Source organism: Alternaria alternata, assembly GCF_001642055.1.
Source record: "Alternaria alternata strain SRC1lrK2f unplaced genomic scaffold CC77scaffold_16, whole genome shotgun sequence".
NCBI lineage: Eukaryota > Fungi > Ascomycota > Dothideomycetes > Pleosporales > Pleosporaceae > Alternaria > Alternaria alternata.
The window spans coordinates 405,143-431,618 of NW_017306205.1; the positions used below are offsets into that span (position 1 = coordinate 405,143).

At 52.9% G+C, this 26,476-nt stretch overlaps 12 protein-coding genes across 12 annotated transcripts; 6 read left to right on the forward strand and 6 right to left on the reverse strand.

The window, feature by feature from the left end:
* Positions 1 to 493: 493 nt before the first annotated feature.
* Positions 494 to 2,896, reverse strand: CC77DRAFT_1022437 (kinase-like protein). The gene is made up of 4 exons (XM_018525466.1): positions 2,292 to 2,896; positions 2,025 to 2,173; positions 1,569 to 1,974; positions 494 to 1,520 (listed from the first exon to the last, which is right to left on the reverse strand). Exons 1-4 carry the CDS (start codon positions 2,494 to 2,496, stop codon positions 928 to 930), a joined length of 1,353 nt encoding a protein of 450 aa, XP_018383647.1. The 5' UTR covers positions 2,497 to 2,896; the 3' UTR covers positions 494 to 927.
* An 870-nt stretch (positions 2,897 to 3,766) lies between these two features.
* On the reverse strand, positions 3,767 to 8,402 carry CC77DRAFT_967605 (hypothetical protein). Its single transcript, XM_018535756.1, has 4 exons — positions 8,010 to 8,402; positions 7,891 to 7,957; positions 4,523 to 7,837; positions 3,767 to 4,472 (listed from the first exon to the last, which is right to left on the reverse strand). The coding sequence occupies exons 1-4, from the start codon at positions 8,304 to 8,306 to the stop codon at positions 4,072 to 4,074; spliced, it is 4,080 nt and encodes a 1,359-aa protein (XP_018383648.1). The 5' UTR covers positions 8,307 to 8,402; the 3' UTR covers positions 3,767 to 4,071.
* A 248-nt stretch (positions 8,403 to 8,650) lies between these two features.
* On the reverse strand, positions 8,651 to 9,860 carry CC77DRAFT_1022440 (hypothetical protein). The gene is made up of 4 exons (XM_018525467.1): positions 9,838 to 9,860; positions 9,631 to 9,740; positions 9,320 to 9,476; positions 8,651 to 9,194 (listed from the first exon to the last, which is right to left on the reverse strand). Coding segments are annotated over exons 2-4 (393 nt in total). The 5' UTR covers positions 9,632 to 9,740; positions 9,838 to 9,860; the 3' UTR covers positions 8,651 to 8,959.
* Positions 9,861 to 10,711: 851 nt separating this feature from the next.
* Positions 10,712 to 11,717, forward strand: CC77DRAFT_940516 (DUF689-domain-containing protein; the record flags this gene model as incomplete). Its single annotated transcript, XM_018534739.1, has 2 exons — positions 10,712 to 11,357; positions 11,410 to 11,717. The coding sequence occupies 2 exons, from the start codon at positions 10,712 to 10,714 to the stop codon at positions 11,715 to 11,717; spliced, it is 954 nt and encodes a 317-aa protein (XP_018383650.1).
* A 451-nt stretch (positions 11,718 to 12,168) lies between these two features.
* Positions 12,169 to 12,811, reverse strand: CC77DRAFT_1042191 (acetyltransferas-like protein; the record flags this gene model as incomplete). The annotated part of the gene is made up of 1 exon (XM_018527264.1): positions 12,169 to 12,811. The coding sequence occupies one exon, from the start codon at positions 12,809 to 12,811 to the stop codon at positions 12,308 to 12,310; it is 504 nt and encodes a 167-aa protein (XP_018383651.1). The 3' UTR covers positions 12,169 to 12,307.
* A 247-nt stretch (positions 12,812 to 13,058) lies between these two features.
* On the forward strand, positions 13,059 to 15,003 carry CC77DRAFT_1022444 (ATP-dependent DNA helicase). Its single transcript, XM_018525468.1, has 4 exons — positions 13,059 to 13,309; positions 13,359 to 13,477; positions 13,525 to 13,559; positions 13,609 to 15,003. Exons 1-4 carry the CDS (start codon positions 13,233 to 13,235, stop codon positions 14,833 to 14,835), a joined length of 1,458 nt encoding a protein of 485 aa, XP_018383652.1. The 5' UTR covers positions 13,059 to 13,232; the 3' UTR covers positions 14,836 to 15,003.
* Positions 15,004 to 15,108: 105 nt separating this feature from the next.
* CC77DRAFT_1042192 (hypothetical protein) lies at positions 15,109 to 16,083 on the reverse strand (the record flags this gene model as incomplete). Its single annotated transcript, XM_018527265.1, has 1 exon — positions 15,109 to 16,083. The coding sequence occupies exon 1, from the start codon at positions 16,048 to 16,050 to the stop codon at positions 15,109 to 15,111; it is 942 nt and encodes a 313-aa protein (XP_018383653.1). The 5' UTR covers positions 16,051 to 16,083.
* Positions 16,084 to 16,323: 240 nt separating this feature from the next.
* On the forward strand, positions 16,324 to 18,130 carry CC77DRAFT_993707 (MSP domain-containing protein). Its single transcript, XM_018536420.1, has 6 exons — positions 16,324 to 16,750; positions 16,800 to 16,870; positions 16,940 to 16,962; positions 17,016 to 17,074; positions 17,138 to 17,253; positions 17,307 to 18,130. The coding sequence occupies exons 1-6, from the start codon at positions 16,711 to 16,713 to the stop codon at positions 17,874 to 17,876; spliced, it is 879 nt and encodes a 292-aa protein (XP_018383654.1). The 5' UTR covers positions 16,324 to 16,710; the 3' UTR covers positions 17,877 to 18,130.
* A 496-nt stretch (positions 18,131 to 18,626) lies between these two features.
* CC77DRAFT_1022447 (glutamine-hydrolyzing asparagine synthase) lies at positions 18,627 to 21,059 on the forward strand. The gene is made up of 9 exons (XM_018525469.1): positions 18,627 to 18,659; positions 18,764 to 18,814; positions 18,869 to 18,874; positions 18,947 to 18,966; positions 19,024 to 19,050; positions 19,101 to 19,136; positions 19,189 to 19,337; positions 19,387 to 20,774; positions 20,825 to 21,059. Exons 1-9 carry the CDS (start codon positions 18,634 to 18,636, stop codon positions 20,865 to 20,867), a joined length of 1,746 nt encoding a protein of 581 aa, XP_018383655.1. The 5' UTR covers positions 18,627 to 18,633; the 3' UTR covers positions 20,868 to 21,059.
* Positions 20,890 to 22,848, reverse strand: CC77DRAFT_1022449 (PQ-loop-domain-containing protein). The gene is made up of 3 exons (XM_018525470.1): positions 22,344 to 22,848; positions 21,503 to 22,180; positions 20,890 to 21,446 (listed from the first exon to the last, which is right to left on the reverse strand). Exons 1-3 carry the CDS (start codon positions 22,431 to 22,433, stop codon positions 21,297 to 21,299), a joined length of 918 nt encoding a protein of 305 aa, XP_018383656.1. The 5' UTR covers positions 22,434 to 22,848; the 3' UTR covers positions 20,890 to 21,296.
* Positions 22,849 to 23,559: 711 nt separating this feature from the next.
* On the forward strand, positions 23,560 to 24,844 carry CC77DRAFT_1074083 (hypothetical protein; the record flags this gene model as incomplete). The annotated part of the gene is made up of 2 exons (XM_018529203.1): positions 23,560 to 23,960; positions 24,000 to 24,844. 2 exons carry the CDS (start codon positions 23,560 to 23,562, stop codon positions 24,511 to 24,513), a joined length of 915 nt encoding a protein of 304 aa, XP_018383657.1. The 3' UTR covers positions 24,514 to 24,844.
* A 642-nt stretch (positions 24,845 to 25,486) lies between these two features.
* On the forward strand, positions 25,487 to 26,343 carry CC77DRAFT_218272 (hypothetical protein). The gene is made up of 2 exons (XM_018530703.1): positions 25,487 to 26,111; positions 26,196 to 26,343. The coding sequence occupies exons 1-2, from the start codon at positions 25,706 to 25,708 to the stop codon at positions 26,312 to 26,314; spliced, it is 525 nt and encodes a 174-aa protein (XP_018383658.1). The 5' UTR covers positions 25,487 to 25,705; the 3' UTR covers positions 26,315 to 26,343.
* The last annotated feature ends 133 nt before the right edge of the window (positions 26,344 to 26,476 follow it).

The following is a 26,476-nucleotide window of genomic DNA, read 5'->3' on the forward strand; positions in this document are numbered from 1 at the left end:
GCCCCGGGCTGAGTGGACGAGCTTAATTTCGTTGTTGGGAAGTCGCGTTGGACCCTGCGCAGGTACCTCACGTGTGGGAATATTGGTATGCCGGAGAAAAAAAATATCAAAATGGGCTGGGAAACTTATTCAAGAGATTGCGCGAAGGGTTTCGAAGAGATTCAAGAGTAACCAGGCTACAAGTCAAGTTCTTGCGCTATAGGTACGCACAGCTATGGAGTCATGGATTGCCGCTGTTACGGCACCTTCCAATCGCATGCGCAAAGAGGCCATAGCTCCTGCCTTGAGATGATCACTTGATCCCCTCAACGGCTAGATCGCAGCTACTGGCCAGGGACACGCAGACATGATGCTGAGTATGGCAAACGTCACTGAGGTACAAAAATGAAATTTCGGCGTAGTGAGTGCGTCTATTCGCCCAACTACTCTACCTGAACTAAAGCGAGGCCCGTCTGTCGCCCTGTACACGCGATACAGTAGGCCTCGGCCGCGCCTTCAGAAGAGACTCCTTTACATGCTATATTTTCCTCGTGCCAAAAAAATGAATAATGAAAATGAGATGCCACAAAGTGCGAGCCTCCCCAAGCACACCGCAACGCCGCAAGCGCCCAATGGAAATCACTCCCACATGTACTGCCAGCTGATGTAGTCTCGCAACGACGCGGGAGCGCAGAGATGAAGGAGATGGTGATGGTGGTGATGATGTTTTTTTCGGCGCTGATGAGGAATCCAGGCTGGTGTGGGAGGCGGTTCGGTCGATCGGTCGTCGTAACTATTACCGTTGAAGGAGATTTTCGATCCCGTCTATCAATCATTACAAGATACCTATACAGGAAGAAAACGTGACCGAGGGAATACTATCGCTCAAAGAACGGACTCCATGATGCAACGCAAAGGGAAGAAAACCAAGCTTGAGGACCGCGATTACTACTTGCTCGCGCCGCAGCACAGAGCATTCGCCAGTTTTTGCATGAAGCTGGGCTTCTCGGCAGACGGTTGCCTCGGTTGCTGCGGGTTTGGACTGCTGGCAGGAGCAGCGCGGTTGTTCTGCGCAAGGTTGGGCTGGCTGTGTTGGAACTGGGCCTGCGTCGAAGCGCCCTCGGGCGGTGCAAGCTCGCCCATGCTCTTTCGCTTCACCTGCGAATCACGGTTCATGTTCTCCCGTGGGCTTCGTCCGGGCTGAGCACGGGTCGCTCCGGGCTTTGGCAGAGGCTCGTTGAGACGATGGTGGTCAATGGGCAAGTGCGTCTTTTGTTGCCTGTGTTGCTGGCCTTGCATATTCACAGCCATGGACGAGTTGGGGTTGGCGTTGGAGTGGTGCATCGCCTGCGCAGCAGATGGGTGGGACTTGAGGACCTCCCAGCCCTTGCCGTTGTTCAGCTTCATCCAGTCGTACTCGCCGTCTTCGACCTCTCCGGTGCTCTTGAGAGCCTGAGTAAACAGCTCCCGTAGGTAGTCGTAGTCGGGTGTGTCCTCGAAGCCGAGGTTCCGGACGTAGCTGAGGTACTTGTTGAATTCCTCTACGCATTGTTAGTATGAACGAAGAACGGGGGAGACGCGTGACGTACCAGGGAAGCCATCGCACAGGTCCTTGATGGGAGTGGTCTGCTTCTTCTCACCAATCTTCTCGTACTTCTGCTTGTTGGTAGCAGCCTTGAGGCCTTGCCATGGCAGTCCACCTCGCAGGAAGTACATAAAGACGTGGCCAAGTGCCTCGAGATCGTCGCGACGGGATTGCTCGCGCCCAAGATGGGTGTTGATACTCATGTAACGAGCGGTACCAGAGAGCGACTTGCGTTCTCTGTACGGGATGTGCTGCTTCGTCTTGGGGTCACGGTACTGCTTCGCCATACCAAAGTCGACGACGTGGATGACATTGGCGCTCTTGGAGCCGGGGCGGCCGATAAGGAAGTTGTCGGGCTTGATGTCGCGGTAGATGAGGTTCTTCTCGTGGATGGTCTGAACCCGTGACAGCTAGATGAGGTGTGAGTAGGTGAGAGCGCGACGGTGGTGTCGGGACATACCATTTGCTTGGCTACCATGACAACAGTCTTGATGGAGAACTTCCTGTTGCAATGGTCGAACAGGTCCTCCAAACTGGGACCAAGCAGGTCGATGACCAGAATGTTGTGGAGGCCTTCTTGGCCGAAATAATAGACATTAGGGATCCCGGCTGCACAGGTTCAGGTTAGTCACGATGGTTGTCGGGTGTGCGGAGATATATATAGACGTTGGTGTTGATAAGGTTCAACAAAACAAGCGGTAAAGGGGCAAGGAAAGTCAGCACTCACGGCAGCCCACGAGGATCTTGTATGTGCGGTACTCGTCGCGCAATTGGGGAGCATCGCTCTTGCGCGGCTCGAACTTGATGGCGACCTGCTGCTGGTTGAGCAGGTTGGTGCCCTCGAAGATGACGCCGAAGCTGCCCTCGCCGATCTTCTTGCCGACGCGGTAGTGCACGCCGACGACGTTGGAACTCGTACTGCCGCTCGCCATGGTGTCGATTGCGTCGTTACTGGCGGTCGCCTGGAGAGAATGTGGGAGACGAGTAGTGGTAGGGAGGGTGCGTGGCTTGGTGGTTGTGACAGCAGCGAGACAGGGCCGCAGCCGTACTCCGGTAACGAGGCTTGGGGGCTATGCAACCGGCGAAGAACGCGACTCGGCGTTCCTGAGACGGGCGGGTCGAAGTCGAGTCGGAAGCGACTTGTGCTGCAACGAAGCAGCTGCGAGGAGACGGAGAGGTCAGAGGAAGGGACGCAGGACAGGGACGTATAGTGAAGAAAGAGCGACCGACTCTCGACGCGGAAAAGACGTGGAGAAGGGGAAGGAGCGACTGAGCATGGGGCGTGCACTAGCAACCTATCAACCGACTCTTCGCTAGACTGTTAGTAGCACCCAATTCACTGCGAGCACGGGACTGCAACGACTGAGCTATTTACACCCGCCTGCATAGAGTCCAAGAAGTGCACGCTGGCCGTCGTCGTGGGCGCGGTCCCAATGCAGCGGTTCGATTGTCTATTCATTCATCCTGCCTCCCCCCCTCGCAGCGGCGCAGGCGTCGTCCTTTCCCCACTGAGCTGTCAGTTGTTGTTGTACCTGCATGCACAGTCCACACCCAAACTAGCCCATCCTCCGAGCAAAAGCAGCCCTGGGACGCCCTCGGAAATTCGACACATCCTTTCCCAGCCAACAAGCGCGTGTGCGCGAAGGGGAAGCCTGGTCTGCGGAATCGCGATTGCCATCGAGCAAAGCGAAGTTTCTGTCTTTCGTCATCGCCATCGCATCGTGCATCGACAGCCGACTCAGCACACGTGACGATCTTTGCTGCTGTAGAGCTGCATCACTCCGGACTAGGATGCATTTGCGTGTCGTGTGTTTTGTCCAGCCTCACCGCTGCTGTGCCTCTTGCTGTTCATGCATGCCGCCTACGTCAATTCGGTGGCTTCGCTCGCCTCACGGCGTGGCCAACGGTCTTGGTGTGACAAGGAACAAGCAAAGCAGGCGCAAGCCTCTTTGACATGTTATCTATTGCCATCTGCCATCTCTCATCTCAACTTGCAGCACCACTTTTTCACAACCCGGCCTCCATCGTCCAACGGCTGTTACCGAGTCAGCCATTGGTGCGCGTCCACATCCGCGCCCTCTCGCTCGCGCCACACTCGGTTCCTTGACACGGCTGGGTATCCACCGCGCAAATGAACGCTTGTCGTCGCTTGACTCCACAGAACACAGTCGAGACCCTTGCCGATAGGCGGTTATGCAAGTCACTATTCATGTTTCTCCCCTACCCGTTCATGCATTACCCAAATAGTGACTCTTTATACATTTGGTGCCAACTCTGTCGTCCTGCTCTAGTCATGCACTGACACGGTCAAGACATGTGACGCCTGTCGTCGGGAAACCTTGAAACCCATCGCTACAAATACACTTGATAACAAAGAAGAAAATAAACTCTGTCCGCGTCTGCAGAGTACAGGTTTTGAAACGCCGTGCCCAATGCTTGATGCGCGCCTGTCCTGATTGCCTTGAATGTACTGCGCCCGATAAACCCCCGAATACGACCGCAACTTATCATGAATCCTGCATCACCACGTCTTGCTCCTGCTGTGCACCCTCATCGTCACCATCAAACGTCTCGGACCCAGCAGCTTCCTGGTCCGCCTCGTCCTCCGCATCTTCCTCCGCAATTTGAGGGGCTGCAGCCACGTCTTGAGGAGTGGGCTTACCCTGCTGCTTCAGCTCGCGTGCGTACATCGTCTTGCCCGCTGTCCAAGCTGCCTTGAACCAATCCGTGAGCCTGTTCTTGTTGACCTGCTCGCGAAGGATGTCGTCGTCCAGGAGATTGTCCTTGATGATCGGGTTGCGAAGATCTTCGGCAGCAAAGCGAACACAGAGTTCTCCATGTGTTCCTCCTGCGCCTAGAAGATCGCGAAGGTTCTTCGGCCATAGCGTCCTGACGAAAGGGTTGTTGACTATAACATGTTAATCGTTGATCAATATCTGGTAGTGGACATCAACTTACTGCACATGCCGCTCAAGGTCCGGAATGTCCATGCCATGATTGTATCTTGCAACACATCGTTTATCGCAGCATCAGTAACTTCCTTGGTAGTGTTGATCGCTGCCCAGTTGTCCTTGATACACAGTCGCTTCCAGAAAAGCTTCAATAGGCCATCACGAGTCGTCCGGTGGATGTTGTTCCAGTTGACAAGCAGGACCCTGAAAGCGTAGATGAACTCATCGTTTCCGAGCAAAGTAACGCCTTCTTCGCTGTCATCTGCGTTCATGAGAGTGAGTATGTCAATCATGAGGGCAGGATCGATGACCTTGTGGTGGACCAGGTTCTCAAAACCCTCCTTTAGAATCGCCTGGTGTGCTGGTCGATCCCTCAGACGGCCCTGACCAAACTCAGCCATGAGAAGTTCCACCGCAGAGTCCTCGTCCAGAGCTCCAGTGATGATGGGTAGTAGCCGCTCATAGACCTCCTCCTGTATCTTTGTGTACTCCAGTTGTTGATCGATGCTGTGGTACATGGCTTCACGCATCTTCAATGCCTTTGGCTTCTCTCTGCGCGGATCAACCGCCGGCTGGTCATCGCCATGCTTTGCTTCCTGCTTGCAGAGCAGAGCGAGCTTGGCCATGGAGAGCTCAACGCGCTGACACCACGCATTGGTTTCCTGTTTTGAGCCAGCCTCGAAAAGAAGTTCAGCAGCAGCCTCGTAATCCTTCTCACCACAGACTTCATTGATCCATCCGAGCCGGGCACGCGATGGCTCAGCTCGCAAGAACTTGGTGAGTGCCGGCTGGTTGAGATACTCCTTCATGAAAAGCTGCCCTGCTTGGTTCTCGTTGATGTACTTTGAGTAGAACGCTCCAGCCCATTCGTCGCCATAGACGTCAAAGTAGCGTGCAATACGCTCTTTTATCCGGTTCAGCTTGACTGTGCTTTCGGCCTGCTCCATCTTGCTGCGAGTGTTGGCTTTCTCCGTCTCTAGCCAGTTCGACTCTTCCCAGATCAGATTGACAAGTGTGGACATGTCACGGTACTGCTCAGCCAGCTCCATTCCTTCGGTGGGTAGTCCAATCTCCATCAGACCCATGATGTGAGACGGCCGGACGTTGTTGTTCCACTCGTCCTTGAGACTACGCCCCATGGCTCGGGTCTTTTCATCGCTTTGTGCAAGAGCCCACTGGAACCGTTCGATGTGAGTCTGACATCCTAGCTTCACCAAACGAGGGTTATCCTTGCCGATCTTCTGCGCCAGGATCTCTTGGTCGCCTTCCTCATAGTTGTCCACAGCAAGGTTGCGGCCAACGTCGATAAGGCTACGAATAGAGCTGACAATGTTGTGAGATGAAGTCCAGAACTGAGGTAGCATGTCATAGCCATGTGCCGACTTCAGGATGCCGTCGTCCAGACAATCGGGGTCGAGACCATATACCTCTACGTTTGCTTGCCGGAATTCGAACGCTGTTTCCAGAGTGACAAGCATGACATCAGTGCCCTCACTGAGCCTCTGCATGATGGACGGGGTTTGCTTTAGGCCCTCCTTCATATAGAACGTCCGCAGGTAGAACCAGCCCCAGGGTATTAGTGTGTGGAGACTGTCAACGTCCTTGACGAAGAATTGTCTAATCGTGTCGTTTTCGCCGAGCTCGGAATCAATGGCAGTCTTGTAGCGTTCATTCAGAGCTCTGACAATATCGCCCATCAAAATCTTCTCGGGAAAAGCATCCGGATGAGCTTGTTGGTCATGCAGCTTATCCTGGTACCAGAGCCAAAGTTTGTGTGAAGCTGCGAGCTTCTCTGCATGCCACAAGAGCCGCCACCTTGTCTGAAAATCCACGGGAGGATATTCGGTTTGTAGCTGTGAGATCAGGGTTCGGAGAGCAAACAAGCGTTGCTGGAATTGGTCGTCCAAGTTAGAAACACCCTTCTCGAGATAGTCGTACGCTGAGCTTAAGATACCAGCGCTGATTGTAAGAGCAGCTTCGGCAGTCTCCTCCTCGGCGAATGAGAATCGTGACTTGACAGAAAAGTCTATGATGTTTGCGGGTATCGTGCTGAAGAAGGTGGCTTGCTCGAGTTTGCTGCGTGCGGTAACCTTCACACGCTCCCTATCCTGATTGTCTGTCGTGGGGGGCAATGCGCCGATTTGTAAAAGACCGAATTGTTGGACAAAGATTAGGGCTGTCGATTTTCTGTCCTTTCGTAATGAGGTCTCCAATGCGTTGCCCGCGAGTGTCACTTCTGGCCGGAAGTAAACGGTATCCTGGAAGGGCAGACTAGAACGTCCTGAATCTGCAAGCAGCTGTGCTTCAGGGCTTTCCTCTGGCTGAGCGAGGGATGCGATGAACACTGCTCCTGGAAACTGGACATAGGCTGTGTGTCCGGGCTGTGGCAGAAGAAGCGTTCCGGTAGGCTCCTTCGGTAACTGGTTCTGGTGAAAGTTGCGGACTGGTATCGCCCTGCTGATCGTACCAGCAGTCCTTGACAGATCCACCTCAACAAGGAAGTATTCCAACGAATCCCGGCCAGACAGCGCCACCAAAACCAAAAGATTCACAGCGTCCTGGCCCTGTTGCTGGTCCATAATGGCGAAATCCAGCACTTGCACGTCCTGCTGGTTCCGTACTTCTGGGACGGTGTCTGCTTGAACTGCCGAAAGGATCGCCTCGTGTACGTCTACGTCTCGTTGGTGGTTGTTTTGTCCTGACCAGCTCAAGTCCCAGGTCTGGAAGAGGCCGTTTCGTGTCGCCGAGATAACCTCCATATGGCCCTTGGACTGCGATGTCCGCGCCTTGACTGAGGCGATAGTCTTCCGGATCGATCCTCCGAGAAGGCCTTTGAAGCTGAAGAAGCTGCCTCCCGAGCCATTTGGTGCGCTCAAGACTGTCGTCGCAATGCTTGGTCTACCCTGGGAATCGCGTAAGGTCAGCTGGGCGAGTCTACCACTGCTGAAGACCAGGACATAGCCTGCGTGCTCCACATCGACCAGACCAGTTATGGTTTCTCCGGAGTACAACTTGACAAATCCTTCTACTCCCTGCTGGCGCTGGGGGTATAGGCTTCGGGCGTCTGCGCTGTCGATGTTCTCCCAGAAGCTAATCTTGCCTGTCGAAGGTGCGAGCGCGACGATACCGTAGTCGTTGGTTGGACCGTTACGAACGATTGCGCCCAGTGGAAGAGGTTCACCTTGGCGTAGGCCGAAGTTCAGGTTTAGAGAGACGACCTTTGTAGGGCCGTTGGGGGCGCTGTAGTCCCAGACAAGGGCGCGATCTGAGGTCAGGGCAAGTGCGAGGCCGGCGGACGGGAGGGCGGTTGCATATATCGGGGCTAGTCATGTATGTTAGCAAGCGCGCATCGAGTTGGGCGACGTGAAGACGTACTCGACGGGCGGAGGAGCGCTGACGGGAACCCGGGCAGTTTCTTGACGCTGTAGTTTGCGTTCTTGGTCTACAGTCTCGTGTTAGCAGTGAATAGACTGTACAGATGCGTATCTACGCACAAGGTATGTGCCGGTGTCCTCCTTGAGCGCGCGCTTTGGCGCTGTCTTCTTCTCGCGAACAACTAGAGGCATATCCACCAGGACGGCCGAGTCGCCTACGCTCTGCACAGCGTGACCATTCATCAGGGCACTGCCATTTCCGTTGGCACCGGCCGGGTCCTTGAACGTCTCGTTGTTGAGTTTGCTTCGCTTGCGGCTTCGTTGTTGTTGCTGAGATCCGTCCGAGTCGTTGCGCTGGCGCCGCCGTGTGCGCGCGCTCCGTATGCTCGCGAGCGAAGAAGCCTCTGGTGAAAACATGATGAAGGAAGTATTAGGGCTGGTTGGAAACGCGATAGAGCGCGCCGGTGATGGTGTTGGCTCTTCGCTGTGTTGTGGGTGACAACTAAGAATGCATCGAAGCTTTGATGATGGGCAGGGATCCGTGCCACGCTAGAGCCGGAGTTTAGCAACCTGGTTTCACCCCCAGGGCTGTCGAGTACCATTACGAACTCTCTGCCTACTGCACACTCTACGCTGTGTACTCACACAACAACAGAGGCTGCACACAGGAGCATCAGTGCAAGTGTTTACTGATGTCTTTAGTCTTGTACGCACATAGCCCATCCCAGCCGATTTGGAGCAGAGCACCATCTTTCAACTATACACGTCAGGCAGAACAGTCATTCGATTTATGTTTTATTTCGTATCTCGTTTATCATACTCATTACAGTTGTCCAAAAGCGCCGTCGTCATCAGCTTCCAACCATGAATGTTCTCCTGACCACTCATGGCTGTACTAGAGAACGTAAAATACCTCCCAGAGAAACATGGTACATGTGCGAGCATATCAGCCTGGAAAGACGCTCATATCTGCTCTATCAAATTGCTCAAGGCGGGCAAGGTTTTCCCACAAGCCGGCCACACAGTCAACTTGGAGCCATGCCACTGCCCGTAGGCTCCGCACTTGGCCTTTACATCTTCTTGTCGTGTTCCTCCTCAGCAATGCTGTTCTCGGTTGAGGTGGTGCTCTGCTTTTCGAGCTCTTCGCCGAGAGGACCGTGAATCTCCTCTTCAAAGACGGGCTCGGTCTCAATGGTCTCGAACTTGGTTTTGAAGTCCTTCATGTTGTGGGTGGACGAGTTGCTTCGACGACGGGCGTAGGCCATGTTGGGCCTGATGTCTTCGACCTCATCGCCGGCGGCGCCCCTGTGAAGGTGTGGTCAGTCACTGACTCTGAGATATAAGAGTATCTTGATAGGCAGAGCTAGGTTATTTTGCAGAACATGATGCTCTTGCTAGGCATCGAAAGGAAGCAAGTTGACTGTACTCACCAATTGCCCTTGCCACTACCACCCTTCTTCGTCTTGGTAGGGTCGGTGTCAGCATGGCCAGACTTGCCAAAGAACTTGGGAAGTCTCGTTTCACGCTCGGCAGTGCCATCAGCAATGCCGGCGTGGTCACGGTCAGTGAACTTGTGGGAGCGAGTCACTATGGAAGTCAGCATGACGTACGAACATGTTGATGTTGTCCCATAGTTCTCCTGCCGTCTTACGCCGATGAGCCATTGAGGTGGTTCCAGGCGTTACATGCTCAATACAACAAAGGCAGGTGCGTGAGACATGAGACAAAAGGCAGTACTTACTGTTTGGTATCTGTAGTGGATGGATTGAATGTGGGTTTGTTGTAATGGTGATGGAAGAGAGTCAACGTGAGTTGAAGTAGACAGGAGCGGCGGGCTCGGAGCTACTGCGACTGTAAGAAGCTCAAGCGGGTCAGTACATGGTCTCGTGATGGAAGCTTTGACCCGATGGCGTCTTCTTGCGTGAAGCAACGCGGCCAGAATGCGTACCTTGCAGATCTGTGGACAAGTGGCAGCAAGATGTTAGCAACGACGATGTTAGCAGGGACGATGGTTGTTGGTTTGTTTGTCAAAGGCTGGTGCAGTGCATCTTACGCGGCTTGGGCAAAGGCGGGGAAGCTGGGAGGAGCTCCTGCCTTTATATCGCGACCAAGATAGGACCCTGTAAAGATGCGCCTCTAGAAGGTTCGCCTTCAGCTGCCCAGCTCCGACTACTTCAATTGTGCTCATAGCTTCTACCTGTATAGAGTAACTTGACACTTATTGTTATCAGTCGGATCTTCGGTTCCAGAGCTATGTAGGGAAGGAACGAGGGGGAAGGTACGTCACCGGTACCTGGATCTCGCCGGTCGGTGTCGCGTGGGCTGCAATCTTTTCGACACAGCAGCACAGCCATGCACAAACTTTTGGAGCTCTCAATTTCAAGATGCATATCGTGCCAACGACGCGTCAGTACTATACTGTGTCTACTACGGCCTATTCGTGGTTCCATGGCTTCACAGCAACGATGGTTACCCCGGATTCTGGATGTATGCTCCTCGCACGCTAATGCGCCCTGGGATCCACTCATACATATGCCGCCATTCCGCTTGACTCGAAATCACGTGTTCGGTCAGCTCGCAATCAGCCCTTCGTCGTATGACCAATCGCCGCGGATTTCTCCCTGATTTCGTCAGCAGCGCTTTCTCCGCCTCCGAGGCCGCAGACCGTCTTCAGAAAAGTTTCCCGGGCGCGCCTCTCAATTACTACACTCCTTTCTTCTCGCAACCTTTCTCGCTCTTCTCGTAGTGACTCTGCCTTTACGCTCTGATTTTGCGACACCAACCTGCCCCTCCATCAACGTACAGTGCCACGATACCCCACCATGGCCCCGCGATGCCTTCTGATCGGCACGCCGTCGATTGCGGCGCACCCAGAGCGACTTGACCAAGTCTACGAAATCCACGACCGCAATTCGACCGACCTGCAAATGCTTGATCGCATCGCTGCTGGTCTGGTCAATCTCCCCGCCTCCACATACGATGTTGTCCTCCTCCTCGCCGACGCCGACGGTACCACGCGCGAAAGCCACAAACTATTGGCACGCGATGTCATGAACAAAGTTGTCAGCGCATTGAAGGTTGGAGGAGTACTCAAAAGTCAGGCGGGTCCATTCCAAGGCGCAGAAAAGACCGAGGCTATCCTGGCAGGGCTCACAGAGACCGCGGACGGCATGACCAAGCCCGAGCAAGAGGAGCCTGTGTCGATACCGCTGAAGTTTGGCAAGAAGGCAAACGGCACAAACGGCACAAATGGTGCGAACCATACAGTCAACCCAGACGGTTCCGTCCAGCTCAACCTCAACCGCAAGCGCAACCAGCCTCAGGCTGAGCCCGTCAAGCCAGTCGGTGTAGGCTTTGTCGATTTCAGTGATGATCTTGACGACCCAATAATCACAGGCGAAGACGACGACCTAATCGACGAGGACGACCTCATTACAGAGGCAGATCTGGCACGTCCAGTCATTCAACGTGCGTCACTTCTTCCTTGCTACCTCGCGTCACTCTGCTAACATGATTCCAGCACTCGAATGCCAGCCCAAACCCGGCAAGCGACGACGCGCCTGCAAAGACTGTACCTGCGGTATGAAAGAGAAGATTGAAGCCGAAGACGCCGCTAAACGCTCCTCCGCCGATAAAGCGCTCAACTCCCTAAAGTTGGACGCCGATGACCTCGCCGAAGTGGACTTCACAGTGCAGGGAAAGGTTGGCAGTTGTGGAAACTGCGCACTGGGCGATGCGTTCAGGTGCGACGGATGCCCATACATTGGTCTCCCGGCGTTCAAACCGGGTGAGGAGGTGCGATTGCTTAACAACGATATCCAGTTGTAGGGACTCAAGACATGGACCAAACTTGCATAACTCGGCGTACGGAGTAGGCGGACGATAACCTGGGATAGACAACGTTGCTACATAGCTTTTTCTGGAGATATGGACGACAGAATAACGAAGCAAATGAATGAATCTTGCCATCATAGATCTTGAATACAAATTTGACAACCCTTGCCTTGTGCATCTTAACACCTACTTCTACTTCTACAGCTGAACCAAATGCTGCTCTTCTGAGACTTTCTCTTACGGCCCTTGAGATCACCACATATTCTTCTCCTCTCGAGAGCCGGGCTGTTCATCAAAACGCCACAGTGTGCGTTCGCATTTTCGCCTCGTCTCCTGTCAGACTCGGGCAGGAAATCTAGCGGGTGACCTGTCCGAGATGATGACACAGTAGAGTCGAACTTTAGATGGTCCGCCAGCGATCGAAGGCTGGAGTCAAGCTATCACATCCTGTCTGGAGAACGGTCCCGCATCGTGACCCTTCTCCGCTCCTCGTAGGAATATTACTATTCTCATCCTGACGATCTTCTTAGCAAATTACGATAGTCGACATCGCAAGGGCTGGTTTCGAGTTTCCATGTATTCGTTCAGTCTCCGAGCTCCAGTTCAAGCTTGAGTGCTGTCCGCCCAGGACCGTAGTAGTCAGGACGGCATTCAGACTGTTGAAAGCCGCACAACTCATACAACGCTCTGGCATGCCCGCGACTTTCGTCCACCCATAAGAAGATCTTGTTGCAGCCTCCTTTTCCCATTTGACGGCGAAGGTAGTAAATCAAGGCCTTTCCGATACCTCTTCCTCTTTCTTGCTCGATCACACAAAGTTTATGCAGCCACGCTAATCTCTTCATCCGTTGATAGACGAGATATGCAATAAGTTTATCGGTGTCATCTTCTTTGAAGACCAAGAGTAGTCCAGTGTTCTTTTTCTTAAGTTCCACGTCGTAGTTGAAGTGCTCGATTGCTGGGAAGACCTTTCTCTCAAGTTTGGCCACTTTGTCTGCGACTGTTGAGCGAGTCTTTGGCGGCAGGGTAGAGAAATCTTTGATCACAAAACCAGAGGGGATATGCGCTGCAGAGTGTGAATCATTCATGGTGTCGCCGGTACAAGCACTCCAGTTGAGACGTGAGGTCAGGATTTGCCAGCGTTACACCGGTTTCATGGATGCCGCATCCAATTCACATCATGGTTCAATATTCACGAGCTCGGTAGGATTAGTGCTGGCAGAGACGTAAAAGATTGTCAGCTATTCCAAGGTTAGATCTCGTAGTGGGGGCCCACGTGCTAGCGCGACTGAATATGTTCTCCGCCACGTGCACCGACGCGTCGCTCCTGCAACACATACACACCTTCTGAAGGTCCCCACAATTCTCAATCGGCCAGACGTCTGGATCAACATGATCCGCTCCCTAACAAGGCCGCCGCAACAACCACACGGGCGGTGAAAAGTCCAACTCAACTCCCTTAACCCTTCTGCCCCCTTGTCTTGAACTTTGTACCTCATGTCACGAGTCATGGCTGGCAAGAGGAAACGACCGTACTCGAACCTTGACTTTACGTTGAAGAAGGTGTTCAAGAAGGCAAGCTTCCGGTATGCCACTCACCTAATGAATGCTTGCTCGTACTAAGTTATTCTACGGACCGTTACAACGCGAGGTTGTCACGGCTACGTTAGAGGGCGAAGACGTCTTCCTTCAGGCAGCAACCTCCTTCGGAAAGAGCCTGTGTTATCAGCTGCCAGCGGTAGTGGACTTTGGGAGTACGTTTAAACAAGATGAGAGATTTTAGTGTTGCTAATGTTGCTAGTTACTGTCGTCATATCTCCACTGCTAGCACTGATGGTATGTTCTTCACTGTTCCATCGCAGTATAGAGTCTGACTAGCTATCAGAACAACCAAGTCGCCTCTCTGCGCAACGCCAACATCCGTGTTGAGACAATCAACAGCACTACACCACCCGTAGACAAAAAGAGGATCATATCCGACCTTCAATGTGGCCATCCTATGACCCGCTTGCTCTACGTAACACCTGAGTTCTGCCAAGGAGACAACTTTCGCAAGATCCTACGAGTTATTCACGCTCAAGGGGAATTAGCTCGTATCGCCGTCGACGAAGCCCATTGCGTTAGTGAATGGGGGCATGACTTTCGACCTTCATTTCAGCAATTGTCATTCTTCAAGACGGAATTTCCCGATGTACCAGTCATATGTTTGACAGCAACGGCAACAGCGCGTGTTAGAGACGATATCATCACTACGCTCGCCTTGGACCCGAAGAAGCTAAAAATGTTTCGTATGAGCACCAGTAGACCGAACCTTCACTATGAAGTCCGCTTCAAATCTGACGAAGAAGACCACTATGATGATTTCATCAAAATGCTTAAATCGATCCACGCGCGCCGTGCCGAGAACGCTGAGCGTGCCTCTCAACTAGCTTCACAGAACCAACGTTCAGACAATGTACCAGGCATAATCTACACTTTATTCCGCAAAGACTGCGAGTCTCTCGCCGCTCGTCTCCGCTCAGACGGTATAGGCGCAAAGCCCTACCACGCAGGTCTCTCCGTTTCAGAACGTGCAGACGCACTTTCAGGCTGGGTAGCCAATAAAGCCGGCTACGATGTCGTCGTCGCCACAACAGCATTTGGTATGGGTATTGATAAAGAAAACGTGCGCTTTGTAGTCCACTGGCAAATCCCCAAGTCGTTTGAAGGCTTCTACCAAGAAGCCGGGCGTGCAGGACGAGACGGCAAAGCATCAATTTGCATTTTGTATTACGGCCGCGAAGATCGTGATCGCGCTGCGCATTCGCTGTCGAGGGATATTGCGAGACAGCCCAAACAAGGGGCGGGATTACAGGCTCAGCAGCAACAGATGATGCATCGTGCGAAGAGCTTACAGGCACTGGTTGGCTATTGTGAGGCGACGGACAAGTGTCGACACAAACTTATCGCTGCGTACTTTGCCGATGAGGAGACGCCCGAGTGTGACTTTGCATGCGATTGGTGTAAGGATGCGGAGGCGTTGGTGAGACGGAAGGAAGGTGGGTTGGCAAGTGAGGAGTGGTGTAGTACACAAAGGGAGGCGGGGAGATATGATATCGACGAGTACGATTGAGGTGTTCTATCGTGACGGCACTGGATGGATACTGGTGGGTGTTCGGATTAGCATGAGTAGGCGCTAGGATACATGACCTGATCTACGTCTGTGACTTATGTATCTCATGGTTCATTGGTCGTTATATCATCTACAGTCTGGCTTTCAGTTGCCGAAACATACATCAACGCCACTCCATGTATCCTCTTCTGGGGTATTCACCACCGATACCTCAACGCCAGTTCATGAAATCTCATACCCATCATCGTCTGACAGCACAACAGTCACTGTACTCTATCCGATGATCAAAGCCGCGCTAGGTACCATACCCGCTTCCTTGAGAGTCATGCCAAAGTCACTGCGATCGTACGTCTTCTTGGGGAAGTTGGTAGTAAACGTCGAGACGCTGATGCCATCCTGCTCCAGCGCATGTGCCACCTCGAAGAGCGTAGTCTCTACAGGGAAGTTCTTCATGACCCTCCCACCAGGTGTTTGCAGGGCCAATCGTGCCTCAGTGTACGCGCTCGCAGGCTTGCTGGTAGTGGGACCGGAGGATGTAGCCAGGGGAGCTTGTACAGGAGCGGCGGGGGGAGCCTGGCCGGCGCGCTTCGCCTTCTCGATCTCAGCTTTGCGTTTTCGCTCTTGCTTATCTGCTTCGAGCTTGGCCAAAACCCGTTTCCTCGCATCCTCGTCTGCCTTCTTCTCTGCGCGCTTGGCAGCAGCTTCCTTTAAGCGCTCCTTCTTCTGCAACTCTTCTCGAATGTCCTGTGACTCCTTTGTGGCCTTCATGCGGATCTGCTCGTTTTTCTTGTGGTCTTCCTTGTCCTGCTCTGACTGCATCGCGCGCTTGGCCGCCAGCTTCTCGCGCAGCTCTTGTAGTCGTTGCGCCTTCTGTTCCTCTGTGAGAGGAGCGATCTCTTCGGTGGATTCGGAGAACTGCTCGTGACCGGTCTTCTCGCCGTGGAACTGGGCTTGGTTTACTGAGCGGAACTTCTTGCCGCACTCATCGCAAACGAGGGACTTGGCTTCCTCGCCAGGCTGCAGCGCGGGAGGCTCTTCTGAGGCATTGGCGGCGGCGGTAGCTTGCTCTTGCTTGATGTCATCGATAGACTTGTCTTGGTTGGTCTCGAGCCAGTCGATGGCAGGCTGGAGGCCACCAGTAGCTTTAACAGCGAGTTCTGCGCGTTCGCGTGGGAAGCCCATGTCGATGAGGGTATCTAGATCTGAGGAGGCCATTTTGAATGCGGCGTAGGACGAGGGTCGAAGTTGTGAGAAGTTTCGGGGGTTCTTTTTCTTTTTGGAGTGTCTTGGTTTGGGTGCTTGATTCGACAAGGTTGTAGTTTATTAGCAAGTCGATGTGAGAAGTGATTGTAGTGGAGGAGGCTCCCGCTTTATATGGAATGTGGATGTAAGGCGGCGGCGGTAGCGGTGGAACCTTGGAGAAGATGAACCGTAGATCAGACGCGCCTAGTCTTAGCAATACAATGTTACTCTTGTAGAAGGGAGATCAGACAGTCACTGTCTCTTTGATGAGATATTGTATGATTTCTAGACAGTGAGCGATGCTTGCAGGCTGTGATTGTTTGCGTAGGTGGACACTAGAGGCACCTCGGGATTCCAGAATCAAGAGGCGTCGCGGGACGTCATAGCTACTTGTCCTCACCCATCCGCCCTTCCTCCCTACCATCTGCAACCACCCAGTTTCACACCCGCCTCGATATTCACCGTTTGCGCACTCTATCCCCGGGATTTTAGCTTCTAGATTCACTCCACGCGCCCGCCCCCCTTTCCAAGACTCCCGAGGTTCATCGCGACTCTACCCCGTACCGCGGATCTGATTACCAACCTTGGAAGACACAATCACCACCGCATACCTACAGCTTACGCGCGTCCACCATGTCCGTCGAGCTCGACCCCGTAGAGCTTGGTTTCAAGCGTAAGCTTCGCATGCAGCATTGGGGCCACAAGGATACTAATCTGGCCAGGACCCTTCCAGCACGAGGTGTCGCAGACCCTCCGCTTGAAGAACCCGCACTCTGACCCGATTGCCTTCAAGGTAAGCAGGCTTCTCTATCAATTGCTGGATTAGACTGTGAAATTTGGACTAGCAGCTGACACATGGAAGGTGAAAACCACGGCCCCCAAGCAGTACGACGCCCGCGACACCTCTCCCCCACAACAGCTAATAACGGGTGCTTTAGATACTGCGTGAGACCGAACAGCGGACGCATCGAGCCTGGCAAGGATGTCGAAGTTCAGAGTATGCATGCCCTCCATGCGCGCATCCCTTCGAAGACTGCAGCAAACTAACGCATGCGCCCAGTTCTCCTCCAAGCCATGAAGGAGGACCCACCGCCAGATGCGAAGTGCCGCGACAAGTTCCTGGTGCAATCTGTACTTGTCACCGCAGATAAGGAGTTCACCAACGTTGGATCTCTGGTATGTTCTGGACCAACAGCAACAGGTCGATGCATATTAACAACTGCTTGCAGTGGTCGCATATTGAGCAAACCGCCAAGTCTTCCATTCAAGAGAAAAAGATCAGGGTTCTCTTCCTCGCTCCCGACGATGCCTCCTCCAGCGCAACTCCCGCAAGAACCAACGGTATTAGCCGCGATTCGATGCTCTCCTCTCCGTCACCCGAGGCCGTGACTCCCCAGCGTGGCGTATCAGACGCTTCGGGGCCTGTCTCCGTTCCCCAGGACCGCCCATCAGACAGCAAGAACTTGGGAGAGATTAGGAACGAGGCATACAATCCAGCAACGGGCGGCAACATGCAGTCGAGCTTCAGCTCTGCCGCTGGGACTGTCTCTAATGCTCTACCATCCTCGAGCGATGTTGAGGCTCAGCTTGCTGAAGCCAAGGCGCAGATTGCGCGATTGACACAGCAAGTTAGCGAGGCGACCGGTCTCCGCCAGCGAAAGACAGGATCCGCGCAGGACTCGAAGCAAGAAACATCGTCCTCGCTAAGCACACAGCAAGCCCCCGCGGGCGGTGTGTCTGTCCAGATCACAGCCCTTCTGTGCCTCATCAGCTTCCTGATTGCTTACTTCCTCTTCTAAGCGCCTTCCCATAACACATTCTATGAGAGTACCAGTAAAATCACCGTGCGCCGTTTGCGACCCCGGATCTACAATGCACAAAGACAGTGGAGAGTCAGACGGCATCTTTCGACACGCGAAGACGAAGAAATAGGGCGGTAGTATGGCGCTGGACGAAAGGATGGATAGGTGCATTTCTTTCCCATTTGGGTATTTCTTGCTTGGACAAGGGTCTGTCGTTGGTTACGCACACGGAGTAGCAGCTGCTTGGGAGGCATGAACACATTGGTGTGGAAAGTATCCATGTATCAACAGCTACATAATTCGGAGCTGCAAAGTCTTGAAATTGTTAAACACACAGATAATGTCTACGTATATTTCACCTTGCACCCTGACCGTGTCGCGTGGTGACTCTCTCGTTACGGCGATGTTCGCAAGTGCACTGGCCAATAGGAAGATGCGACTCCTCCATGGCAGTTGTGGGGTTGCGTTTGAGCATGCACAAAACGAGTGCGAACAAACTTGTGGAGTCACGGACTGCCCACGGTTCCCAACGTCATATCCTTACAAGTACAAGATAGTGGATACTGCCAATCCCGCGGTCTGAACGCGCTCGGGGTTGGCAGTGAAAATGTGGGGCACAAGCTGGCCTGCGGCGACTTCGGGCGGGCGATATGACTCTATAACAATTTCTAGCCACGATAAAGGCTGTCCCTGATCTCCCCTCTTCGCTCTGACATTGCCTTCCCTCCCCTTCCAAATCAATCCAGCAGTAAAGATGTGTGGTATCTTCGCCTGCTACAGGTATGCTACACCCGTCCTGCGCCCGCAATTGCCCCTCCAGACGTTGCATTGCTTCAACACCAGGTGTTTGCGACTATGTTGATACATGACTAACTTCCCCACAGGCACCCCGATGTGCAAAAGTTCAAGCCGACTGCCCTGAAAATGGGCAAGGCGTAAGTCTACCCCCCATAAGCCGTGAGAGTTTCCAATTGACTAACTGCGCGCAGTGTCCGGTGTGTAAATCCGCCTAAACCTTCAGTTAGCCAAATTCACCACAAGGACTTCTATGCTGACTGATCGACAAGCCACCGAGGTCCAGATTGGTGTAAGCATCATGATGACTCTCTGTGCGATCAAGTACATGATGACTGACACTTTGCAGCTGGTAACTGGGTTGCGAACGACACCAGTGAGTGACTGTAAGAGCCTCTAGGCATATACAGTACTAAATACGAATAGTTCTGGTACACGAGCGCTTGAGCATTGTCGGCGTCGGTAAGGAGTCACACAGAAATCGTTGCTTTTGACGGAAGCTTACGCGGATTAGACTCTGGCGCTCAGCCGCTCGTCAACGATGAGGGAACCGTCTCTCTGGCTGTCAACGGCGAGATCTACAACCACCGAATTCTCCGCAAGTCCCTCAAGAACCCATACAACTTCAAGACACACTCAGATTGCGAGGTTATCATTCCTCTGGTAAGACCTGGAACATGTTTTACGGCGGAGAGAGGCTGACTGGCGGCAGTATCTTGAACATGACATCGACGCTCCCCGAAAACTCGACGGCATGTTCTCATGGGTCCTTCACGACAAGGCTCAAGATCGTGTGATCGCAGCACGCGACCCCATTGGCATCACTACCTTCTACATGGGTCGATCGAGCACTACACCAGGCGCCGTGTTCTTCGCTTCTGAGCTGAAGTGCTTACATCCCGTCTGCGACAACATCATCTCCTTCCCTCCCGGTCATGTCTACGACTCGAAGACAGACTCGCTCACACGATACTACGACCCCAAGTGGCTCGTCGAGCCCGAGAACATTCCTACAAAACCTGTAGACTACAAGGAGCTGAGGCAATCATTGGAGCGATCGGTGCGGAAACGCATGATGGCGGAGGTTCCCTTTGGTGTACTTCTCTCTGGTGGTCTTGACTCAAGTTTGGTGGCTTCGATCGCTCAGCGGGAAACTCTGCGGTTGAACGAGGCGACAAGAAAGAAGGCTGCTGCATCGACTGGCAACGCCAGCGAACAGCAGAACCAACTTGTCGGTATCGATGACTCCAACGAGCTTCAGACAGATCTGCTCCTAGGACAGCTCAACTCCTTCTCTATCGGCTTGCCCAACTCTCCCGATGGTATCGCTGCGCAGGAAGTGGCCAACTTCCTCGGAACCAAGCACCACACATTCACCTTCACTATCGAAGACGGACTCAACGCACTTACAGATGTCATCTTCCACCTTGAGACTTTCGATGTAACAACTATCCGCGCCTCAACACCCATGTTCCTTCTCAGCAGAAAGATCAAGGCTATGGGAGTCAAGATGGTTCTTTCAGGAGAAGGCAGTGACGAAATCTTTGGTGGATACCTCTACTTCCACAACGCGCCTGACAAGGCTGCTTTCCACCAAGAATGTATCCGCCGTGTCAAGAACCTTCATCTCGCAGACTGTCTTCGCGCCAACAAGTCAACATCTGCTTGGGGTGTTGAGGCGCGTGTGCCCTTCCTCGACAAGGACTTCCTTAACACAGCAATGAACATCGATCCTCAGGACAAGATTATCGATCGCGAAGCCGGCCGTATTGAAAAGTACATCCTACGCAAAGCTTTCGACACAACCGACGAGCCAGAGACGCAGCCTTACCTTCCCGAGAAGATCCTCTGGAGACAAAAGGAGCAGTTCTCTGACGGTGTAGGCTACGGATGGATCGATGCGCTCAAGGACAACGCCGAGCTACACGTCACCGACGAGATGATGAAGAACCCAAAGAAGGAGTGGGGTAACGACATCCCCGATACTAAGGAGGCATACTGGTACAGATGCATGTTTGACGAGCACTTCCCCAGCTACTGTGCCGATACTGTTATGCGATGGACACCTACCTGGAGCAACCAGACGGATCCTTCTGGACGGTGAGTTTCCCTCTTCATGTTGTGCTAGATGCAAGACTAACATATCACAGTGCCATCGGTGTTCACGAGCAAAAGTACAGCCATGCTAAGTAGACAGTTCTTTCGGCATTATGGAACGGGGCTTATATGGTAGAAGCTATGGATCTTATTTCATGTCTCTTCTGGCGCTTATAGACTGCTTAGGGGTGAGATATACCCCATGGGGAGTCTGTCAAGGTTCTGTCTTCAGCACATCAATGTATCATTCTGCATGAACTTTATGATGCGCAACGTCGTGACGACTAACTATGGGATGTAATTAATCCTTTAGATTGGTGAACAAAATCTAGCTTCATGATACAACATTACCTCGCCAATGGCGCTCAAACACAGGTCTCTTTTTTTTGTACTGGGTATCCAAGACTGATGATGCAAGTACGTACACACACAAACTTTTTAGTAGATCATACCGTCATCCAGCGGTAGATGCAACAACGCCAACCGTAAGACACGAATGATCGTTTATAGACGCAGCAGAACGCATCAAGCCTCAAGGGCAGAAGATGCCTCGCCGTTACCGAAAACGCGGAATTGGACGAAGATAGTCACATCTTCGACCATTGTACCGAGAGAGCCGATGAGCCAAGGGAGGTTGGTGAGTATGTAGTCCTTTTCCTGCGAATGGAAGATAATCTGTGTGATGTTAGTCTGGTATTTCTAGCTATGAGTAACAACGTGGGTGGACTTACTCCTGCGCCATAGGTAGCATTGCCCAGCAAACTCAACATGAAGAAGAGCAGCGACAAGCCTTCGCAAGACCTCTCCCGCTGGTTCTTGATGATTTGAGGGATGCGCGCCCCAAGATAAGCCACTGCGCTCGCGTATCCCAAGATCATTGCGCCGACCGGGTTGTCCGAGGCATCCTCGGTGTTGTGCTGGGGTTGCGGGACCCAAACACCAGTCTTCCACGCGATAGCCCATCCCGCTGCGCCGACAACACAGACTCCCACGATGCTCAACGCGTTCTTTACCCACTCACTGGCACCGTCACCGACATCGGGGATTGTAGGGAGAGAGCTTGCGCGGCGCCTGCGGCTCGCAGCAGAATCGCGCCTGTGACTGCCAGGCAAGCCAATGTTGCTGCTGTCGCGGCGACCGAGCAAAGGCGCCTCGATGCTATTGGTAGACTGCGTGGAAGTCTTGCGATCGCCACGGCGCGAGTTTTTCATGTTGTAGTAAACGCATTGCGAGATGAGGACGAGGTCTGCGAAGCAGAAGTAGACGGCGAGGGCGATGACGGTAGGGACGAGACCGGCCCAGAGAGCCCCCGCGAGGTTCGTCACGTCGCCAATGAACCAGACGGCGAGGAAGGCGAGGGAGATGCCATCTGCAGAGCCAGATTTGTAGTTTTCAATTAGTTGTGGGACCTGCAGTTGGTGGTTAGATTAGAGTACGGTGATGTATGGTGTCGCGTGCCCGAAGATCTAGTTGCGGTTCCATGAATAGCACAGGCAGTATCAGAGATACATGGCGAAAGCCACCCATGTTTAGGGAGATGAGGACAACGAGGTTGTATCAATTGTTACTCACCAACAGGAAGATCCATGAAGCTAACGAGATTGAGCCGAAGACACCCGACAGCGCCTCGTGAGTAGTCAGCGGCAGACTGTGATGAGACATGACTGCAGCGAGCATGGTGCGTTACGGTATTTGCCCACACAGCGCGTCGTGCGACCTATACAAATAGACGCAATAATAGTTTTCTTCTGTTACAAGGGCGTGCAGGAAATCGTGCAGCAAGGCTTGACGATATGACGCAGGTCCAGACGGAGGGAATGCCGGAAGCAGACCAGTCCAGCCGAGGTAGCCTCTTAGGGAGTGGAGACGGGAACCGAAGTAGCAGATTGGAAAGATTGTTGACGAATGGTATTTGGTGATTTTGTAAGGCACCATGCGACCAGGCTGAAGACGAGGGAAGGGTCAAAAAGCAGCAGTGGGCTAGTAGTGCTGTAGTACGGGATTCGGGGTCATGTATGCCTATGGCAAATTGCTGGCGTTTCTGTTGAGGATGCACATTTTTCATTCGGGGTTTTCCTGGACTGCCTAGACTTTGCGATGCGCACTGCCATGGTTTGTTTTAAAACCCGAGGCGCGCCCGCGAGGCTTTCTATGAAGAATGTTTGCACTCGAACAATTGGTTGTCGACATGTTTACGGAATGCGCTTGGCTTGCACTGTAGGGTGTTGAACTCTTGTGAAGCGTGGCACAAGACTGAAGGCGGTGGCTTATACAAGGACACGCAACACTGCTATTCACGCGCCAAAGCCATGGAGCCACTGCATGCTCAGACTACTCACCGTCAACATGATTGATTATGCAAAGTCTTCGAAGGGGAAATGACTCGTCTGTTGCTGGCCGTTTTAGAGGGTCCGTCTGTCAAAGCTCTAGAACCCTTGTGGGCGGCTGAGTGCGCTGCAGGGCGTCGGGTCCGGCTTAGTGCGCTCTCCGGACCTAAATTTGGGTGTAGACGTGATCACTCGTCGCTCCACTTTCTCCTCGTCACCTTAGCAAGCACATCCACCGGCTTCCGGTTCGACACTCGCTCAGTCTTCTATTGTCACTTCACATTCGTGCCCTCGTTTATTCGCTTGATATATACATACACATAACTACAGGAGCCTACGCGCCTTTCACCCGTATCGCCCCCCCTTAATACAACTAATCGCCTGTTCGTGAAACGCGCGTCAGCTCCAGAGTAAAAACCAGTTACCACTCTCTGCCTGTTTCCTTCAACAACCCGCACAACATGTTGCCCAAGGCCTGGCTGTCGGTTTTTGTCCTCACTGTCGCATCGTCGGCCTTTACGCTGGAGGATCTTCACATGGACGGCATCAATCAGTACATCCACCAGGGCAAGAGGCAAGACGCCGAAGGCACCGGCGCCTCTTCAGCATCTGCCGCTGCCGCAACGTCATCAGCTGCACCGCCAGCTTCATCCGCCGCCCCTCCTGCCACATCGTCAGCCGCGCCACCAGCGACGTCAGCGACTCCTCAGCCAGAACCTTCAACCACGAACAATCCAGCACCTTCCGATGACCCCACATCTGACGCTCCTCCGGCTTCGACTCCTGCAGCAACACCAACTACCGATGGCGGTAACAACAATAACAACAACAATAGCAACAATAACAACGACAACACCCGAACGTCTGCAGAAGGCACAAGTGCTACCGGTGGTGGCGGGAGCGCTGGTAACTCAGCAACCCCTACCCGGGAGGCCAGCTCTTCCTTAAGGACAACAGCGGTTGTCAGGACTACACCTCTCGTTTCAACTTCCCTTTCAGAGTACACCAGGACCGTCACCTCGACTCTCGAGAATGGCCAAGTAACCACCGCAACCTCGACAGGCACCAGCACTTCCCTTGCCACCACTGGGCAAGCCGTTGTCACAGACCCACCTACTGCACAGGCAGGCGACAGCGACAATGGCGGTGGCATCAGCGATTCCAACAAGAAGGTCATTGGAGGCGTTGTCGGTGGTGTAGGCGGTGCCCTCCTCCTCGGTGGTATTGCTCTCGTCTTCTGGCGCATGAAGAAGCGTCAAGCGCGTGTCCACGAAGACGACGATGACCTCATGGCCGGCACTGGCTCAGCCCTTGGTGACAAGCCACAGAACGGCACTGGATCGTCGCCCTTCCAGTCGAACCTCGAGCAATACCACAACCCTGGAGGACGCCCCAATGCGGCTGCTAACTTCTAGGCGAAGCGCAGCCCGCAAAAAGTACATAGGCCTGTTGCGAGGGTCCGTTATGATACCAACGACTATCTGCGGAATTTGTCTGAACTGGAAACGATTTTGAGAGACGAGAGCAATATGGAGCTTGTACATACGGCGCAAACACGGCTTTAACAGTCGGATCTGGAGGTGGTGCTTTTATTACTGAATATGGTTTGCGTGAGTATGGTACATCACAGGTGCTGATTCGCGATGCAGATTAGTGTATACCGTCGCATCGTGGTCAGTCTGTACAAGATTGCACACATGTAAATTAGACGTATACCATCAATTCAGGAAGAGATAGCTGGCCACTTTCGTCCAAGCATTATTTTTTTCGTCCTGTCAGTGTCGTCGCACTTGCTTCGTTCACCTGTTTAACTTGTTGTAATCGAGCGTGGCATGTCTTTCTTGCCTTCTTTTGTTGTTTTAGCATAGTCATACCCCCCATAGCGAATTCGATCAGATTGTCAAAATCATTCATCTATTACATCATTACTCTCATGCGCTCCTTTATTCTCATACAGGGTGTTGTTCTTCCCTTCGAATGTCTACGTGTGCGCATGTCATGCGTGTCCAGGGGTTTGGCCATGGTCGTGTTTCAGCACTGTCGCAGCAACCACCACGATGCTTCCTAAACAAGCTTTGTGACCGCTGGGCCCCAAACTCGTTTGGCATGAGAAATGCATGTTCGGCGCTTCGGAGATGGAGGGGTTTGGCGTTACTTAGATGCAGTTGACCCCAGTGGGTGTTTTGAGGCTGGGATTTGGTCTTTTACTCTGGGTTTCTCCGTGAACACTGTTCGATATTCACACTCATTTGGCTGCGATTAGTTCTTTGTATATACAGGCAGTGCCGATATACTCTAATAGGATATTTACCGATTCTGGAATTAAGGAGGATTTACGTACGACATTTTTCACGCCTAGCGATAATCAGTACCGTCCTCTCTCACGCACAGCAACATCTTTAAACACCGACATTTTCGAGTACCGGCAAGAATCATTACCGATAACTTTTACGCCCGGCTATATCATTGAGCACCGCAATCGTTCCGTCTAGGCAGGATTCATTAACGGCGAGATTCACGTCCGGCAGTCTTCTCGACGGACAGGAACCACGCCCGGCACATCATCCTCAAGCATACTTCTCAACCGGGAACGATTAGTACGCAATCATGTTTCTCCCCACAGCTCTCCTTGCTCTGATCCACCTCGCACTCCCCGCCCTTTCCCACGCATCTCCACAACCCGCTCTCATCTCCTCAGACTGGGAAATGTCCTTGGTACCCCGCCATCAACTCTTCCTTCGTCAACTGTCCAACTTGCAGACCTTCGACGGCAACCTTGGTGGGACGCGTGCATCCGCCATCACAAATTCTGGAGACAAAGAACGTCCGTTCCAAGTCGACGGGGATACGTTTACCAGTTTCGATACTGCGGCACAGAGAAGTTGCGATAATCAATTTAAAGGGTGTAGTGATACTGCAAACAAGAGTGGAGGAGGTGGCGACAAGGGGAAGAAGGGGAAGAAGAGGCAGGATGGCAGCGGTCTGAGCGTGAACGACTGTGACGAGCAGAAAAGTGAGTCAAGCTTTTTCTTCCGTTTCTAAGACTTGGGAGGAAGTCGACTGTGAAGAGCGCAAGCATAGCTAACATTCTTGATAGATAAGTGCAACGATGCGCAGAAGAACGCGCAAGTCAAGGACTTTAATAGTGCAGTTGCGAGTACAAATATCGGGCCTGATCCAGACTTCCCAGACTTTGATCTCATCTGCGAAGGGTAGCCGAGGAAAAGAGATGGGTCATTTCGTAGTGTATGGGGACCGAGTTTGGTACTAGCTTTAGGAAGATGGAGGCTTATGCTGCATTGAGCGCATGAGTGTTAGGAATATGATAACGATATGATATCCCCGGAAGAATAAGACACATTTCTCTTGACACAACAA

What these genes read in the sequence shown, in the direction of transcription:
- CC77DRAFT_1022437 (XM_018525466.1), bottom strand. Translation starts at nt 2,496, where the DNA reads ATGGCGAGCGGCAGTACGAGTTCCAACGTCGTCGGCGTGCACTACCGC. An exon ending in CAAGATCCTCGTGGGCTGCC is followed by an intron (nt 2,174 to 2,291) that starts GTGAGTGCTGAC and finishes GAACCTGTGCAG; the next exon opens with CCGGGATCCCTAATGTCTAT. An exon ending in TCATGGTAGCCAAGCAAATG is followed by an intron (nt 1,975 to 2,024) that starts GTATGTCCCGAC and finishes CACCTCATCTAG; the next exon opens with CTGTCACGGGTTCAGACCAT.
- CC77DRAFT_967605 (XM_018535756.1), bottom strand. Translation starts at nt 8,306, where the DNA reads ATGTTTTCACCAGAGGCTTCTTCGCTCGCGAGCATACGGAGCGCGCGC. An exon ending in AGGACACCGGCACATACCTT is followed by an intron (nt 7,958 to 8,009) that starts GTGCGTAGATAC and finishes ACGAGACTGTAG; the next exon opens with ACCAAGAACGCAAACTACAG. An exon ending in GACCTTGAGCGGCATGTGCA is followed by an intron (nt 4,473 to 4,522) that starts GTAAGTTGATGT and finishes AACATGTTATAG; the next exon opens with TCAACAACCCTTTCGTCAGG.
- CC77DRAFT_1022440 (XM_018525467.1), bottom strand. An exon ending in GGTAGTGGCAAGGGCAATTG is followed by an intron (nt 9,195 to 9,319) that starts GTGAGTACAGTC and finishes ACACCTTCACAG; the next exon opens with GGGCGCCGCCGGCGATGAGG.
- CC77DRAFT_1022444 (XM_018525468.1), top strand. Translation starts at nt 13,233, where the DNA reads ATGGCTGGCAAGAGGAAACGACCGTACTCGAACCTTGACTTTACGTTG. An exon ending in AGCGGTAGTGGACTTTGGGA is followed by an intron (nt 13,478 to 13,524) that starts GTACGTTTAAAC and finishes TAATGTTGCTAG; the next exon opens with TTACTGTCGTCATATCTCCA. An exon ending in CTCCACTGCTAGCACTGATG is followed by an intron (nt 13,560 to 13,608) that starts GTATGTTCTTCA and finishes ACTAGCTATCAG; the next exon opens with AACAACCAAGTCGCCTCTCT.
- CC77DRAFT_993707 (XM_018536420.1), top strand. Translation starts at nt 16,711, where the DNA reads ATGTCCGTCGAGCTCGACCCCGTAGAGCTTGGTTTCAAGC. An exon ending in AAAACCACGGCCCCCAAGCA is followed by an intron (nt 16,963 to 17,015) that starts GTACGACGCCCG and finishes CGGGTGCTTTAG; the next exon opens with ATACTGCGTGAGACCGAACA. An exon ending in TCACCAACGTTGGATCTCTG is followed by an intron (nt 17,254 to 17,306) that starts GTATGTTCTGGA and finishes AACTGCTTGCAG; the next exon opens with TGGTCGCATATTGAGCAAAC.
- CC77DRAFT_1022447 (XM_018525469.1), top strand. Translation starts at nt 18,634, where the DNA reads ATGTGTGGTATCTTCGCCTGCTACAG. An exon ending in CTGGGTTGCGAACGACACCA is followed by an intron (nt 19,051 to 19,100) that starts GTGAGTGACTGT and finishes AAATACGAATAG; the next exon opens with TTCTGGTACACGAGCGCTTG. An exon ending in CAGACGGATCCTTCTGGACG is followed by an intron (nt 20,775 to 20,824) that starts GTGAGTTTCCCT and finishes AACATATCACAG; the next exon opens with TGCCATCGGTGTTCACGAGC.
- CC77DRAFT_1022449 (XM_018525470.1), bottom strand. Translation starts at nt 22,433, where the DNA reads ATGTCTCATCACAGTCTGCCGCTGACTACTCACGAGGCGCTGTCGGGT. An exon ending in CTTCATGGATCTTCCTGTTG is followed by an intron (nt 22,181 to 22,343) that starts GTGAGTAACAAT and finishes CACCAACTGCAG; the next exon opens with GTCCCACAACTAATTGAAAA. An exon ending in ATGCTACCTATGGCGCAGGA is followed by an intron (nt 21,447 to 21,502) that starts GTAAGTCCACCC and finishes AACATCACACAG; the next exon opens with ATTATCTTCCATTCGCAGGA.
- CC77DRAFT_218272 (XM_018530703.1), top strand. Translation starts at nt 25,706, where the DNA reads ATGTTTCTCCCCACAGCTCTCCTTGCTCTGATCCACCTCGCACTCCCC. An exon ending in CGACTGTGACGAGCAGAAAA is followed by an intron (nt 26,112 to 26,195) that starts GTGAGTCAAGCT and finishes CATTCTTGATAG; the next exon opens with ATAAGTGCAACGATGCGCAG.